The sequence below is a fragment of the Narcine bancroftii genome, chromosome 3, assembly GCF_036971445.1.
Source record: "Narcine bancroftii isolate sNarBan1 chromosome 3, sNarBan1.hap1, whole genome shotgun sequence".
Classification (NCBI taxonomy): Eukaryota; Metazoa; Chordata; class Chondrichthyes; order Torpediniformes; family Narcinidae; genus Narcine; species Narcine bancroftii.
In genome coordinates, this window is record NC_091471.1 from 320,205,479 (window position 1) to 320,221,743 (window position 16,265).

At 43.5% G+C, this 16,265-nt stretch overlaps 1 protein-coding gene across 1 annotated transcript in view; it reads right to left on the reverse strand.

Annotated features, from left to right (window-relative positions):
- Positions 1-16,265, reverse strand: part of LOC138759084 (protein kinase C beta type-like) — a 226,664-nt gene that overhangs the window by 43,751 nt on the left and 166,648 nt on the right. The window contains exons 8-9 of the mRNA XM_069928963.1: positions 13,635-13,781; positions 3,868-4,041 (exon numbers count right to left, since the gene is read on the reverse strand). Of these exons, the coding sequence (XP_069785064.1) occupies positions 3,868-4,041; positions 13,635-13,781 (321 nt within the window). The remainder of the gene's footprint in view (positions 1-3,867; positions 4,042-13,634; positions 13,782-16,265) is intronic.

Below are 16,265 nucleotides of genomic sequence, written 5' to 3' on the forward strand. Positions count from 1 at the left end.
GGAGATTCTTCGACAAGAGGGCACAACTTCAGGAATGAAGGGTGTCTGCTTAATCAGAGATGCATAGGAATTTCTACAGCCAGAGGGGTAAATCTGTGGAATATGTCACCACGTTGTTGTGGAGGCCAGGTCATTAAGTCTATTTAAGGCAAAGATTGATAGATTCTTGATTATCCAGGGCAAGGTTATTGGGAGAAGGCCAGGCAGTGGGGCTAATTTGGGAGGTGAATCATGGCAAGGCAGACTCGATGGTCCTCTGGTTTTATGTTGATAAGGCCACATTTTGTTCACTGTTGGACTGAACAGGATTCCATGCAGCTACGGAGGTCACAGGGGTGCTGGAGGAGGTGGGATCCATGGATGTTCGGTGTCTCTGACGAGACACACTTCTCTCTCTTCTCAGTGGGGAGGCCAGACTAGTGGTGACTCTGTGTCTTTACAGACATACAAAATTTAAAAAAAATTGTGCATTTATGTACATGACAAGAAAGGAATGGTTGAACATTGACATAGAGCAGTGGGATTGCCTGAAGGGTTGAATGGCTTTTGCCCGTTGATCTGGATTAAGGATGAAATCACTGGAGTATGGGGAATAGTCAAGGTCACCACAATTGGTTTAAGTGGACAATGTGGAACTGCTTAGCAGCATCTGCCATGTAAAGGTTTCATAGGTTCCTTTTATTGTCACATAATAATACATGAAAAATGCAACATACATTATATACTTCAACATTTCTCACATTACAGCACACTATACAGGATGAATGAGACGCGTTTCTATTTAGTGAACTCTAGAAATAACAACAAGGAATAACTTACTTGTGTGGTTACGATCGTAGTGGTTCTGAGACCGACTAGATATTTTACCCGTGCCTCTCAGTGTGACTGTCAAGTTCTATCTAGTAAGGGCAAGATTCACAGTCGTATCTCCCACCCAGTCTGAGAAAGACCTGTGTACATCTCTTGCACACTGAATGGAGCGTAGCCCAATGTGTATTCCGCTCGTATACTGAATTGTGTACAACCCAGTATGTACACCACTTGTCTACTGATCTGTGTTCAGCCCAGTGTTTACACTGCTTATATACTGAATGGGGCATAGCCTTGTCTGTTACATCACTTGTGCACTGAACTGTATGCAGTCCAGTGTGTACGCTGCTTGTAAACTGAACTGTTTATAGCCCAGTGTGTACAATGCTTGAAGACTGAACTCTGTACAGCCCAGTATGTACAATGTTTGTACACTAAATAGTGTGCAGCCCAATGTATACACTGCTTGTACACTGAACTGTGTACAGCCCAATGTATACACCACTTGTACACTGAACTGTGTATAGCCCACCCAGTATGTACAATGCTAGTACACTGAACTGTGTACAGCCCAATGTATACACCGCTTGTACACTGAACTGTGTACAGCCCAATGTATACATTGGACTGTACACAGTACAATGCTTGAGAATGAATGTAGGGCTGCTTAAGGATAAAGGAGGTAACTTGTGCCTGGACGTGGAGGAGGTTGTAAAGGTCCTAAATGAATACTTTGCATCAGTATTCTCCTTTGAAAAGGACCTTGGTGAAAGTGAGGTCAAAAAGAACAAACTTGTGTGCTGGACAATTTTGAGACTAAGAAATAGGAAGTGCTGGATCTTTTTAAAAACATCAAGATTAATAAAACCCCCAGCCTGGACGTGGTTGCTGTGGGAAGGAAGAGATCTTTGCATCCTGCTTGGCCATGGGGAGGTACCGGATGATTGGAGAATGGCATATGTTGTTCCCTTGTTTTAAAAAAAGTAATAGAGAGAATTCTGTGTATTATAGATGGGTGAGTCTTGTGTCAGTGGTGTGTGAACTACTGGAGAGGATTTTTAAGGACATGATTTATGAACATTCGAAGAAGTACAGTCTCCTCAGGAATAGTTAGTATGGCTTTGTGAGGGAAAGGTTGTACCTCATGAGCTTAACTGAATTTTTTGAGGAGGTTACAAAAGAAATTTATTAAGGTAAGACAGTTTAACAAGGCATTTGACAAGGTCCCCCATGAGAGACATTCAGAAAGTCAGAAGGCACGGGATCAGTGGAACCTTGGCTGTGTGGATAAAAAATTGGCTTGCCTGTAGAAAGCAGAGAGTAGTAGTGGAAGAAAAGTATTCTGCCTGGAGGTCGGTGACTAGTGGAGTACCGCAGGGATCTGTTGTGGGACCCCTGCTCTTTGTGATTTTTTATAAATGACCGGGATGAAGAGGCAGAAGGATGGCTCAGTAAATTTGCAGATGATATGAAGGTTGGAGGAGTTGTAGATGGAGCTTCAGCTATAGGTTACAAAAGGATATAGACAGAATGCAGAGTTGGACGGAAAAGTGGGAGATAGTGTTCAATTCAGGTAAGTGTGAGGTGATGTATTTTGGAAGGACAAACCTGATGGCTGAGTACAAGGTTAATGGTCAGTTGCTTAAGAGTATAGATGAACAGAGGGATCTTGGGGTTCAAATCCACACATCCTTCAAGGTTGCCTCCAGGTTGATAGGATAGTTAAGGAGGCCTTTGGGATGCTGGGCTTCATTAGTCAGGGGACTGAGTTCAAGAGTTGATAGGTCAAGTTGCAAGTCTAGAAATCTCTGGTGAGACCTCACTTAGTTCAGTTCTGGTCACCTCATTATAGGAAGGATGTGGAAGCTATGGAGAGGGTTAAGAAGAGATTTACCAGGATGTTGCATGGATTGGAAAACAATTCTTATGAGGCAAGGTTAGCAGAGCTAGAACTTTTCTCTTTGGAGCATAGAAGGATAAGAGGAGACTTGATCCAAGATTATGAGAGGCATAGATAGGGTAGAAATCCAATGCCTGTCTTCCAGGGCTGGAATAACAAACACCAGAGGACATCTGTACAAAGTTAAAGAAAGGAAGTTTAGGGGAGACATCAGGGGTAAGTTTTTTTTACAGAGAGTTGTGGGGGCCTGGAATGTATTGCTGAGGATGGTGGTGGTGGCTGAAACAATACGGGCATTAGGAGACTCTTAGACAGGCACATGGATGAAAGGAAAACTGAGGGTAACGGGGTAGGAAGGGTTGCATATATTTTTTAGTAGATATACAGTATATAGACAGCACAAGATTGAGGGTCAAAGGGCCTATATTGTGTGTAATGTTCCATGTTCTATGAAATGTCTGGAGGTCCCCAGTCAAGTTACCAGTCATCCGACCTAAATCCTGACACCTGTGTGTGCTATGGGGCAAGGGAGAGGACTGAGGTCAACACTAGGCACTACACCAGGCTTCCAGCTACTTCCTTTATAAATCTCTATGGTATAAGGTGTCTAGGGTACAGATTGCCAATCTCCCATGGAAATTGCAGCTGATGCAAGCATGCTTTGGCCAGTGGTTTTCTCTGGGTTGAGGTCGAGAGTAGTTGGAACGTAGAACATTACAACATAGTATAGGCCTTTCAGCCCAGAATGTTGTATCAAGCCATATAAACCTAATCTACAACAATCTAAACCTTCCCTACTCCACACCCATAAATCTTTATTTTTCTTCAAATCATGTGCCTATCTGAGTGTATTTTGAATGTCCCTATTGTCCCAACCTACACCACCATCCTCGGCAATACATTTTGGGCACCCACCACTCTCCGAGTAATAAACTTATTTCTGATGCCTCCCCTAAACTTTCCTCTAGTTACCTTAAACAGATGTCCTTTGCTATTTCCTATCACCATCTTGGGAAAGAGGTGCTGGCTGTCCACCCTATCTGAGTCACCCTACTTATGCATTTCTATTGTCATCTCTCATCCTTCATCACTGTAAAGAAACAAGCCCTCGGGGAATACAGTTACAAATGGGCTACTTCCTGTACTCTCCAACTCACCATGGTTTGGAAACAGGAGTGGAGTTGGGTGAGGAACTGGGGCTTCCCAGGAGCTGCCAAGACTCTCTTCTCCACCATTGTACACTCCACATCATCATCCTGGATCACCACGTCCTTCTTCAGGATCTTGATGGCGTATAGCTCGTCGGTGCCCTTCCTTTCAGCGAGCATCACCTGCAGGACAAATGCACACCCTCATGAGGCTGGCTGAAGCACCGCTCAAACAGAAAGTCTGCAGAAGCTGAACTCGAGTGCAATGCATAAAACGTGCTGGAGAAACTCAGCAGGTAATGCAGTATCCACAGGAACGGAAGGGTAACCAACGTTTCAGGTCTGGGCCTTTCGTCAGTTTTCTCTGCTGCTGAGTGACTGGAACAATGCCTTCTCTCCTCAGAGACGAGGGAACAAGCCCAAGTCATGCTTCAATGTGTCAACAAGTGACTGTGCCACAGATAATATCATAGCTGGAGACAGCACAATTCCTAGAGAACAACCATCCAAAGACTACCAACGCAGATGCTAAGTCAGAACATAATTCCCACTTCGTTTTTAAAATGTAGGAGTTCTGAGACAAACTGGTCTGCAATAGCTCCATCTCTCAGCTGCTGAATTAGAAATGTTGGTTCATAAGGCATCAGGCAGCTTCTTTAACCACTGTAGGGACATCCTGATCAAGTGATGGGAACATCACATAGGGTGGGACAGAGAATAGGACTTGCATTTAGATAGCACCTCAGAATGCTGCTAGACTTGCCAAGGCTCTGGCCAGCCCGTGATGGAGGGGACGACAGATAACGTGAGCAAAGAGGGATATGATTCTAGGCAGTCTGCCTATTTTCTGGTGTGATAGGGACAGAGTGTTAGCGAGGTGACCACTGACAACTCCACCACCCTGCTTTCAATGTTTGGGGATTTTCTCATGCAGCAAGAGTCAGTGGGCACAATGTGTCCACTGCTGACAAGCAGAGATTGGGGATTTCCGACAACCCACCTCAAAAGATGAGGGCACCATTCTCCAAAGTCCACCTCTTGCAGTGGTAAATCCTGCCCTGCATCATCATTGCTCCACCCTTTCCACAAATCCTTCAGCTCTTGATATCGCAATGGGGCTCCTCGTTAAATCAGGGTCACTGGGAACAGACACACACAGAGCCTGCTTGATAAGCCCAGTATTCCCTGCAATCTCCATTGCAAGTTCTGCCATTCGAGCTGCCTTGTTCTCTCCAAGCTCTTCCATCTGCTTCCACTTTCACCTGCTCCAGATAGACGAACTGCCATTAACCAACCTTCCCCACCCTCTCCCACCCAGCCATACCGTCACTCTGTCATTCCTGTGTTCACTTCTGAAACAGACACACTCTCTGATCTCTGCAACTTAGAGCCTCATTTTCACCCATTTCTCTTGGGAGCTTATTGAACTAAAATGCTGACCTGCACATTAGATACCTGTGACTTGGTTAAGTGAATTAAAAACCATGTATCCAAGTCTGTAGTTGGGTGAAGGGACTGAAGGAAAAGCCCCAGTGTTGAGGGGGTGGGCAGATTTCAAATTAAATTTGTTTACAACTGTGTAGAAGCCAATTCCAGACCTTAAAACCCATGCCACCCAATAAACCTACATCTTGCGTCTTTAGAATCAGGAGGAAACTCATGGGGAGAATGTATACCTTACAGAAAGTGGCAGATTTGTGGGCGCTGTAATAGTGTTTTGCTAACTGCCTCACTAATCATGTCAAAAGAGTCTAATGTGGATCAGCAGGGTGGTAGGTTGGGGAAGGGAAGGATGCAACAAGGCCTGGTATCATGGTCCACCAGTCAATGATTGTAAGTGTAGCAGGTGAATCAACAGGGAATCTGCTATCTTGGATCTGGTCCTGTGCAATAAGATAGATAAAATTAGTGATGTTGTAGTTAGAGATCGTCTTGGAAATAGTGATCATAGTATGATTGAGTTTCTCACAAAAATGGATAGGTATATGGATGGGAGGGGAATGGAGGGTTATGGGCAAGGTTCAGGAAGATGGGTCTAGAGGAGTGTACTTGGTTCAGTGTGGACTAGAAGGGGCAAGATGGCCTGTTTCCATGCTGTAATTGTTATATGGTTGTATGGATATAAATGGGGGTGGGGGGGGGAGTTTCAATAATTCAGTGTATTATGCTGTAATGGATAAATATTTGGGAGAATTTGGTAAAATTTAGAGTAGGTTACATACATACACACATTTTAAAACAGATCTTATTTGAAAGACTGAAGAATTCATATTCAGTAACATTGCAAGATCTTTGGAGACTTTTATCCATATTTCACAAGTATGTGCTAACTGAAATTATGTCATGAAATGAATGGCCATTGTTTGGAGGAGACAAACTGGCTGTTAAGAAGAACTTACAGTGTGCTCACAGAAAGGTCGCACCTGGGTTTTGTTTATCTAAGACAACAGCTTGACCAAGAGAGAACTCCTGTGGTTTACTAAAGAAGATGGGGTTTTTGCAAGTGAGAGAGTCACATGGGTTTTCCAGCTGTTGGCAGTTGGAGAGAGAGAGAGGGAGAGAAGACAAGCCCTCTCAGCTTGTGTATCTGATACTGAAAGGAGCTGAACAGTGCAAGCCAGGAAGAGCTGGTTGGAAACAGAAAGTTCCAGAGCAGTGGATGGTTGGAAGTGCTATCTGTCTGATATTTCTCTTGGAATAAGTGGAACAGAAAGGAACTCTGTGGTGGCCTGAAGAGGTCTTAGTTGTGGAAATCCTGAAACAACAAATCTCTCTCTGCAAACTCTACAAGAACCTTCCTGAGCGGTAAACATTTACCTTTCGAGCAGCCAAAGCCTGGTGAACTTTATACATGTTAAATTCCGTGCACAGTATAAGAATTGCCTGCATCCAGAGAACTTGGAAGAAGGAGAAGTGAGATTGAATTGTGAACCAAAGAGTTCTTAAATTTACACACACATTACATACACGTGCACTTAGAATTAGAAGGGAGTTAATTTAGGTTAGTTACGTATAGATATAAGTTAAAGTTTGATTATGTTTTCTTGTTTAAAGTTGATTAAAAACAACTTTTGTTTAAAAACTACTTGTCTTGGTGAATGTCTATTGCTGCTGGGTTTTGGGGACCTTTGGACTTGTAACAATGCCTAAACAAGAGAAATTACAAGGGGATGAGGGAACGCAGGCGGTCTGGAGGGATGGTCCAGATAAAAGCAAGGACATTCAGGGTGTGGGCAACCAGCTTTGGATAACTGAGCAAATCAAGGAAGCCATCAAACTAAAAGCTTGTGCATTCATAGTCACCAAGAGTAGTGGGAAACTAGATTGGAAAAACTTTACAAAGCAGCAAAGAACCGCGAAGTGAGCAATAAAGAGAGGGAAGGTAGATATGAAAAAAGATGAACACAAATTTAAAAGACAGCAAAAGTTTTCATAATTATATTGTGGAAAATGTTGCTGAAGTGAAGGTTGTACCCTTGAAAAATGAGAAGGGGGAATTGATATTGGCTAGAGGAAATGGCTAAGGCTTTGAAGGACTATTTTGTGTCATTGGGATCATGGGAGTAGTGGAGGAGGAGCAGAAGTATTGGCAGAGAGGTGAGTGTTAGAGAGACAGTTTAATAAGAGTGTGTGGTTGGGACACAGGCCTTTGGATCGCAGGAGCGTCAGAGGAGGAGAAGGGGTTCTTTGAGAGTGGAGAGTGGAGAAAATCAGCCTAGGTGAGTGATGTTTAAAAACGTTTTAAAAAGGTTTAAAAAGAGCATGGAGGGCATTGATTTGCGGGAGTGAATAATTGAGATAATTGGCAGGGACAAATAAAACCCAGTGTGTGGGTGGCCCAGAGTAGGAGTGGTACTTGAGGCTTTGGCTGAAGAGGCTTCGGTAAGCAGAGAGTGAGGAAGAGCTTGCTTCCAGTGAGGTGAGGCCGCTAAGTTTCTTTAATTAATTTAATTAAATTAGGAGTAGGTTAGGGCAGTCCAGCGGTTGTTGGATGTGGAAAGTCAGGGACAATACAAATGTTTCTGATGACTACACCTGGAAAAGGTGGATCCAGCTGCAGCTCCTGACAAACTGAGTTAGGGACCTGAAGCTGCATAAACTTTGGATCTTAAGGGAGGCAGAGCTAGTGATGGACAGGAGTTTCCTAAAACTCAGGAGACTGTCAAGTGAGGGAATGGGAAGAGGCAGAAGAGCAGAGAACCCCTGAGGCCATTCCCCTCAACAAGTATACTGTTTTCGATTTTGCTGGAGGGATGATCTTCCAGGGTCAAATCGTGGTGGTCATTTCTCCAGCAGAGGCTGGCTGCCCGGCTCAGAAGGGCGGTGAGGAAAAGAGGAGAGCAATGGCAATTGCAGACTCATTGGTTAGGAGAGCAGATAGGAGGTTCTGTGAACAAGATTGAGACTCCCAGATGTTATGTTGCCTCCCAGGTGTCAGGGTCGGGGTAATTTCTGATCAAGTTCACAGGATTCTGGAGGGGGAAGGTGAGTAGCCAGATGTCGTGATCCACGTGAGGACCAATGACATAGATAGGACTACGGATGAGGTCCTGAGGAGGGAATATAGGGAGTTAGGAAAGAAGTTAAAAAGCAGGACCTAAAGTGTGGTAATCTCAGGATTTCTTCCTATACCACATACCAGAGAGGGTAGGAATAGGAAGATGTGGCAGATGAATGCATGCCTGAAAGGTTTTTGGATTTCTGGATCTTTGGGATCTCTTCTGTAGAAGGTCTAACCTGTACATAAAAGACGTGCTGCACTTGAACTGAATGGGGACCAATATCCTGGTGGGCAAGTTTTCTAAAGCTGTTGGGGGAGATTAAACTAATTTTGCAGGGGGGGGGAAAGAGGTGTGTGGTATCAAACTGTGAGGACAGAAACAAAAGAATGTGTGTTCTGAGTTGGTGAGGAAGGACAGACAGGGGACAAAACATAAAGGTAGCCAGATAGAGGGTTTGAAATGTGTCTTTCAATGCTAGGAGTATTAGGAATAAAGGAGATGGATTGACAGCATGGATCAGTGTGTGGAACTACGACGTTGGCTGGAGGAAGGGCAGGATTGGCTGATGCCGTGACTGGGGTTTAGTTGTTTTAATTACAATAGGATGATAGGTAGAAAAGGGGGAGGAGAGGCATCACTGGTCATGGATAGAATCACGGCTTTAGAAAGAGAGGAAGCTGCAGAGGGAGTGTCCACAGAGTCGGTGTGGGTGGATGTCAGAAATAGGAAGGGAACTATCACTGTGCTGGGAGTAGTCTACAGGCCTCCAAATAGCCCTTGGGACAATGAGGAGCAGGTAAGCAGGCAGATTTTGGAACAGAGTGGGAAATACAAGGTTTTAGTAATGCATGATTTCAACTTCCTTAATATTGACTGGCACCTACTGACTGCAAGGGGGATAGATGGGGCTGAATTTGTCAGAGGTGTACAGGAAGGATTCCTGACACAATATGTGGACCGGCTGACAAGAGGAGAGGCCCAGACTGGATCTGGTTCTAGGGAATGGACCTGGTCAGGTGGCAGACCTCTCGTTGGGGGAGCATTATGGTGAGAGTGACCACAACTCCCTGAGCTTCAACATAGCTATGGAAAAGGATAAAAACAGTCCAACTGGGAAAGTACTTAACTGGGCTAATTATGAGGCAGGCCAGTGAGAGTAAATTGGAAATAGATGTTTAAGGATGAAAACACAGAAGTAATGTGGAGAAGGTTTAGGGACCAACTGTGCTGTGTTCAAGATAGGTTTGTCCCACTGGGACAGGTAAAAGATGATAGGAAAAGGGAACCGTGGCTGACGAAACAGGTGAGGCAACAAGTCAACAGTAAGAAAGAAACATATATTAGATATAGGAAGCAGGAAACAGAAAGGGCTTGTGAGAAGTATATGGTAGCTAGGAAAGAGTTTAAAAAAGGACAGAAGAGCTCGAAATGGCCATGAAAAGCCTTGGAATGTAGGAGAACCCCAGGATATTCTGTGAAGAACAGAAGGATGAGGAGAATGAAGCTGGCGCCGCTAAAGGAGGAAACATGTGACTGGAGGTTGGAGAGGTCCTAAATGAATACTTTGCGAGAATATTCACAAGCGAAAAGGACCTTGATCAGGGTGAGGTCGGAACTGAACAGACCTGTGTCCTGTACAATGTGGAGATTAAGGAAGGAGTAGGATTGGATCTTCTTAAAAACATTAAGATTGATAAGTCCCCGGGGTCAGGCTGCTGTGGGAAGTGAGAGGAGAGATAAGTGGGGCAGTAGCTATGATCCTTGAATCCTCTTTGGCCGCAGGGGAGGTGCTGGAGGTTTGGAGAATGGCAAATGTAGTCCCCTTGTTTAAAAAAGGTAATAGGGAAAATCCTGGGAATTATAGTCCAGTGAGTCATATGTCAGTGGTGTGCAAATGTTTGGAGAGGGTTTTTAAGGAATAGGATCTTTGAGCATTTGTAAAAGTACAGTCTACTCAACGATAGTCAGCATGGCTTTGTGAAGGGAAAGTCATGCTTCACAAGACTAATTGAGTTTTTTGAGGAGGTAACTAAAGAAATTGATGGGCGTAGGGTGGTAGATGTGGTCTACGTGGATTTTAGCAAGGCATTTGACAAGGTCCCCCATGAGAAACTCATCCATAAAGTCACGAGGCACAGGATCAGTGGAACCTTGGCTGTGTGGATAAAAAATTGGCTTGTATGAAAAAAGCAGAGGGTAGCAGTGGAAGAAAATTATTCTGCTTACAGGTCAGTGACTAGTAAAGTACTGCAAGGATCAGTTCTGGGACCCCTGCTCTTAGCGATTTTATAAATGACTGGATGAAGAGGAGGAAGGATGGGTCAGTAAGTTTACGGATGACATGAAGGTTGATTAAGTTGTTGATGGAGTTGAACGTTTTCAAGGTCACAAGAGAATATAGACAGGATGCAGACTTGGGCAAAAAAGTGGCAGATGGATTTTAATCTGGATGCTTTTTGGAAGGTGTGACAGAGTATTTAGAGGTGGTTTGGGATGACTGTAAGAGCAGGTTGCACACAAACATTTTAAAATACAGAATTTTTGCAGGACTTTTGCAGAGAGCTATTTTGTAAAAGGAAACAAAGTAGCAACATAAGGCAGCAGCTTGTTTGGAAGAGCATGTGATCTTTGCAGGCAGGGGGCAGAAAGGCTTTGCTCTCAGAGAGGGAGGGAGTGAAAGAGAGAGAGAGGAGAGACAGAAACTTCAGTTCCAGAGGGACCAGCTGGCAAACTTTGAAAGACTGCCTGGTCAAAGGAGAAGAATGGCTGTCTGAAAGCAACTCTGTGGTGATCTGAAAGAAAGAGGATCATCTGGAGGACTGATTAAAAAGGAATCAGGTGCGGAAGTCCTGGAACAAAAGTAATCTCTCTCTGAAAACCAAGAAGAACCCTTCTGAGTGGTAACCATTTGCCTGTTAAGCACCAAAGCCTAGTGAACTTTATTAATGCTAACTTCTGTGCACAGTACAAAAATTGCCTGCAACCAGTGAGATTGGACTGTGAACCAAAGAACTTTTCTAAACTTATATACAAATTACACACACATTCACTTAGAATTAGAGGGGGGGGGGGGGGTTAAGTAAATCAATAGAGATAAGTTTAAGTTTGATTCTGTTTTCATGTTCAAAGATAATTAAAAGCAACTTTTGTTTAAGTAACCCTTTGTATTGCTGCTGGGTTTTGGGGTCCTCTGGACTCGTAACATTTTATGGGGACCCGTCCATTTTGGATTTGAAAATTGTAGTTTTTGTGATTTATTAGTTAATTGGGTTTTTTTTTCAACCTAGTTTGGGACTGGAAAAACATCAACAATGGAGGTTGATACATTTTTGTCACAACCTTCACCTGCAGAGCTGCAGAGCAAGAGAAAAGAGGAACTGATGGTTATTTCTAAGGCATTAAAACTGACTGAAGTTATGGGATGAGGAAAATACAAATACAGAGGATTATAGTGAAATATTATATAGGCGAGGGAAAATTAACTGAGAAAGACAGAAAATTTTCCAGAGGATAGATCTTTTGAATTGCAATTGGAATTGGAAAAATTGAGGATGGAAGAGAAAGAGAGAAAAGTAATTTTGAGTTCCAGAGACAACAGCAAAGGAAGCTGAAAGAAGGAGGAAATATGAGTTAGAGGGAGCTGAAGGACAGAACTAGGAAATTGAAAAGGACAGACAGTTTCAATTAGAGAAGTTCAAAATGGAGATGGAGAGAAGTAAGGATATTGAGGCTGTAACTCCTGGGGAGAGGTTTTTGGCTAGTAGAAAGGTAAATCTAGTTCCTCCTTTTGATGAGGGAGATTGAGATACATATTTTCAGCTTTTTGAAAAGGTTACTGAGAGCTCAACGTGGCCAGAAGAAAAGTGGCCCCTAATGCTCCAAAGTGTGTTAAAAGGAAAACCACAAATTCATACTCTATCTTGACTGCAGAGGCAAATTATGATACTGTTAAACAAGCAGTATTGAAAGCTTATGAGTTGGTTCCAGAAGCATATAGACAAAAATTTAGGAGTTTGTTGAAAACATGGAATCAATCTCATATGGATTTTGCTCTGAAGAAATCTGTATTTTTTGACCATTAGTGCTCCTCAAAAGGAATAAATAATGATTTTGATAGATTGAGAGAATTGATATTAATAGAGGAAATTAAAAAATGTGTCCCAAAGGAGATTGTATTATACCTGGATGAGAGAGAAATGGGACTTGGGAACAGGTGGCTAGATTAGTGGACAAACGGTACATTCCAGAATAGTAGGCATTTTAAGAGAGCTAATGTGGAACAGATTAATAAACCTGTTCAAAAGGTTAATGTGGAGCAGGATAGCAAGCCTGAAATTAAGTCTGGAGAAAATTTTAAGAGAAAAGACAAAACTTCTACATTTGTATATCATTTTTGAAAGAAACCTGGTCATGTGATTGCGAATTGTATAATGTTGAAAAAGAAACAAGAAAAGGAGGTTTTACCAGAAGTATATATTCAAACAGTGGAATTCAAGGAGAACAGATGTACCAAACCTGGTAAGGAGGTCATGGATGTTTTCAAACTTTTTGTGTCAGAGGGCTTTGTTTCAGTAAAGGAGGGAGAAGCACAGGTTCCAGTTAAAATTCTAGGGCTGCTCAGTCATTGTTGTTGGAAAGTATTTTAACTGGATCAAAGGACTGACACATGACGGTGTAGCAGACCCTACCAGCTAACTCACAATACAGAGTACAGCACAGAACAGGTTCTTCGGCCTACAACTTCTCCTCACTCCTTGGCAGCCAGAAGGACACAACAGAATAAAAGAGGCAGTGTAGAAACATTCAGCACCTCCAGGTTCAAGAAAAGTTTCTTTTCAACAGCTGTTCAGTTCCTCAACCTCCCCTTGCTTCAATACCATTGCACTACCACAGTCACAGTTTTGGCATGAGGATAGTTGTGAATATTTATCACTAATCTATTTTTTTTTAAATTATTGCCTGTTTTCATTTAATTAAGTATTTGTTTCTAGCTGTCTTGTTTTTTTTAAGGAGAATTTGTTTGGCTGCAGCAAGTTACGATTTTGGTACACGTGTACATTGTTCACTGTGTCCAATAATAATTGTCCTCATTATTGTTCCGGGATAGTACAGCATGAGGTATTTGGGGAGCCTTTAGCCAGAGGCTCACCTGCGGTCTGCCACCAACACAACTGAGTCCCTCCTTAAGGGAGAGGAAGGCTTTGGCCACTGCATCAACACTTGTTGGGCTTGGCTGTTTCAATAACCACTGAGGAAGCCCAAGAGGTCTCCTACCTTCCCAAAACTGCCCTTCCCAAGAACCATCAGGAAGTTGAAGTCAGTCAGCTTCACCCGGTCTCGATTGGTGTTGTTGTCGATCTTGGACCACGAGTTGGATCTCTTCTCCTCTGCAGCCTTAGACCCAGGCCCAATTCTAGCTCTCTGAAAAACAACAGGACAACCTCAGCAGTTAATCTGGTTTCTCATCTCAGGCAGCACGGTTACTGAGGAGGTTAGCGCAATGCTATTACAGTGTCAGTAACTCAGGTTTGAGTCCACTGTTAAGGAGTTTGTCCATTCTTGTGTGCTTTTCCTCCATGTGCTCTGGTTTCCACCCATCCTCCAAACCATTCGGAAGTTGTAGGTTAATTGGATACAATTGAGCAGAATGGGTTTCATGGGCTTGAAGGGCCTTCTATGGTACTTCAATCCCCAATTCCACCACTGTCTATCAGGAGTTTGCACACACTCCCTGTGATCTCATGGATTCCCCCTACATCCCAAACACATGCAAGCCAGTGGGCAGTTGACCTCTGCGAACAGCTTCCCGGCCTCCTGTGTGTGTGAGAAGGGTACAATCTGGGGTAGTGGATGATAATGTGGAGAGAATGGGCTATGGAGAAAATATATGAGGAAGGGATTGTTTGAATCAGTACAGGTCAAATGGCCTCCCTCTAAGTGGTAATGAAAAATGCTGCGTACCTCAACTGAGAACTTGTAGGAGAAATCTCAGTCAAAGAGCCCTTCCAGCTTGCTCCACCACTCAACACCATCATGGCTGATCATGTAACACCAGTTCCCCATCCCTACTTGCTCTCCATAACCAAAAGGGTCTTTTTGAATATATCTAATGAACTGGCCTCAACTATCTGTGCCAGGGAGTTCGACAAGTTCACAACTCTCTGAGTGAAGAAATTTCTCCTCATCTCAGTCCTAAATGGCTTTGCCCTTATTCTGAGAATGTCATCTCCTAGATCTGGACTTCCCCAACATTAGAACATTCTTCCTGCATCTCATACATTTTATACATTTCAATGTGATCCCCTCTCATTCTTCTATCAATGTACTTGGCCAAATATTTTTAAACGTGATTGTCCCCACATCTACCACTTCCTCTGGCAGCTCATTCCATACACCCACCACCCTTTAACTTCCTTTCAAATTCTCCTCTCTCACCTTAAAAGGGGAAGCACGGTTGGCACAGCAGTGAACACAACCCCATTACAGCACCAGCAATCGTGACCGGGTTTCGAATCCTGCACTGTCTATAAGGACTTTGCACATTCTCCCCGTGTCTGCATGAGTTTTCCCCGGGACTCAGTTTCCTCCTACTGTTCAAAATCTACCAGGGGTGTATATTAATGGGATGTAAATTGGGTGGCACGGAATCGTGGGCCAAAATGGCCTGTTACTGATCTGAATGTGCTAATTTTTTAGGGGCTGGAGCTCACCAAAAATGGCGACAAGGAGGTCTCATGAGACCTGGCCTTGGTGGCCGCCATGTTGTATTTGGTGTTGTATAATTGAAAGCGATTTTTAGGATGAGAAAGGAGAACAATTGGTCGTGGAAGAAACAGAAACCTTAACTTGTTTGTCCAGGATATCGCTCAGGAGTGGGGTGGGGGGGGCCTGCCAGGAGCATTTAGGTGCAGAAGCCGCCCCCATGAGGTGCCGGACTGGAGCTCTGGTGAACTCCAGTAGCACTGCACCCTTGTGTATGTCTAAATTTAAATTTTTATTTTTAGACTCCCTTACTGTGGTGGAAACACTGACCATTCACCTGATTTCTGTCCTTCAGGATTTTACATACCTCTACACCCCTCAGCCTCCAACACCAAAGAAGAAAATCTCAGCCTGTCCATTCTCATAACTTAAGCCTTTCCATCCCAGTATCATCTTCATGAATGAATCTTTCTTGCACCTTTTCCATCTTAACAGCATCCTGCTTATAGAAAGAATGGCACACAATATGGCCTTTACCACTCATCCTGTACGACTACAGCATGTCATCCCAACTCATGATTGATAAACGCCAGCGTGCCAAACACCTTCTTCTCCACCCTGTTCACCGGAGTCACCACTTTCAGGGAACCACACACCTGTACTCCCGGGACTGTCTGTTCTACAACACTCTCCAGGACCCCACCATTCACCATGCAGCCCTGCCATGGTTTGACATATCAAAGTGCAACACCTCACATTTGTCAAAGTGAAATTCCATTTGCCCACCTTCCCAACAGATCCCAGTCCTGCTGTAAATTTGGATAGCCTTCCTCACTCTCCACTACTCCACCAATTTTGGTGCCACCTGTAAATTTACTAATCAAGTTCACTACATTGTCATCGAAATCGTTAATATAGATGACAACCAGGAGTGAGTGGTCCAGTACTGAGAATCAGAATCGGAATTTATTGTTGTTAATTTGTGTCAGCATTACAGGTGCAAGTATTGCTATAAATACATTTAAAATTAAATAAATTAGTGGAAAAGAAGAAAAAGTGAGGTGGTGTCTGTGGTTCATTGTCCATTCAGAAATCTGATGGCAGAGAAGAAGCTGTCTTTGTGTCACTAAGTGTTCATCTTCAGACTCCTGTACCTCCTTCCTGATGGAAGCAGTGAGAAGAGGGCATGGCCTGGATGGGGAG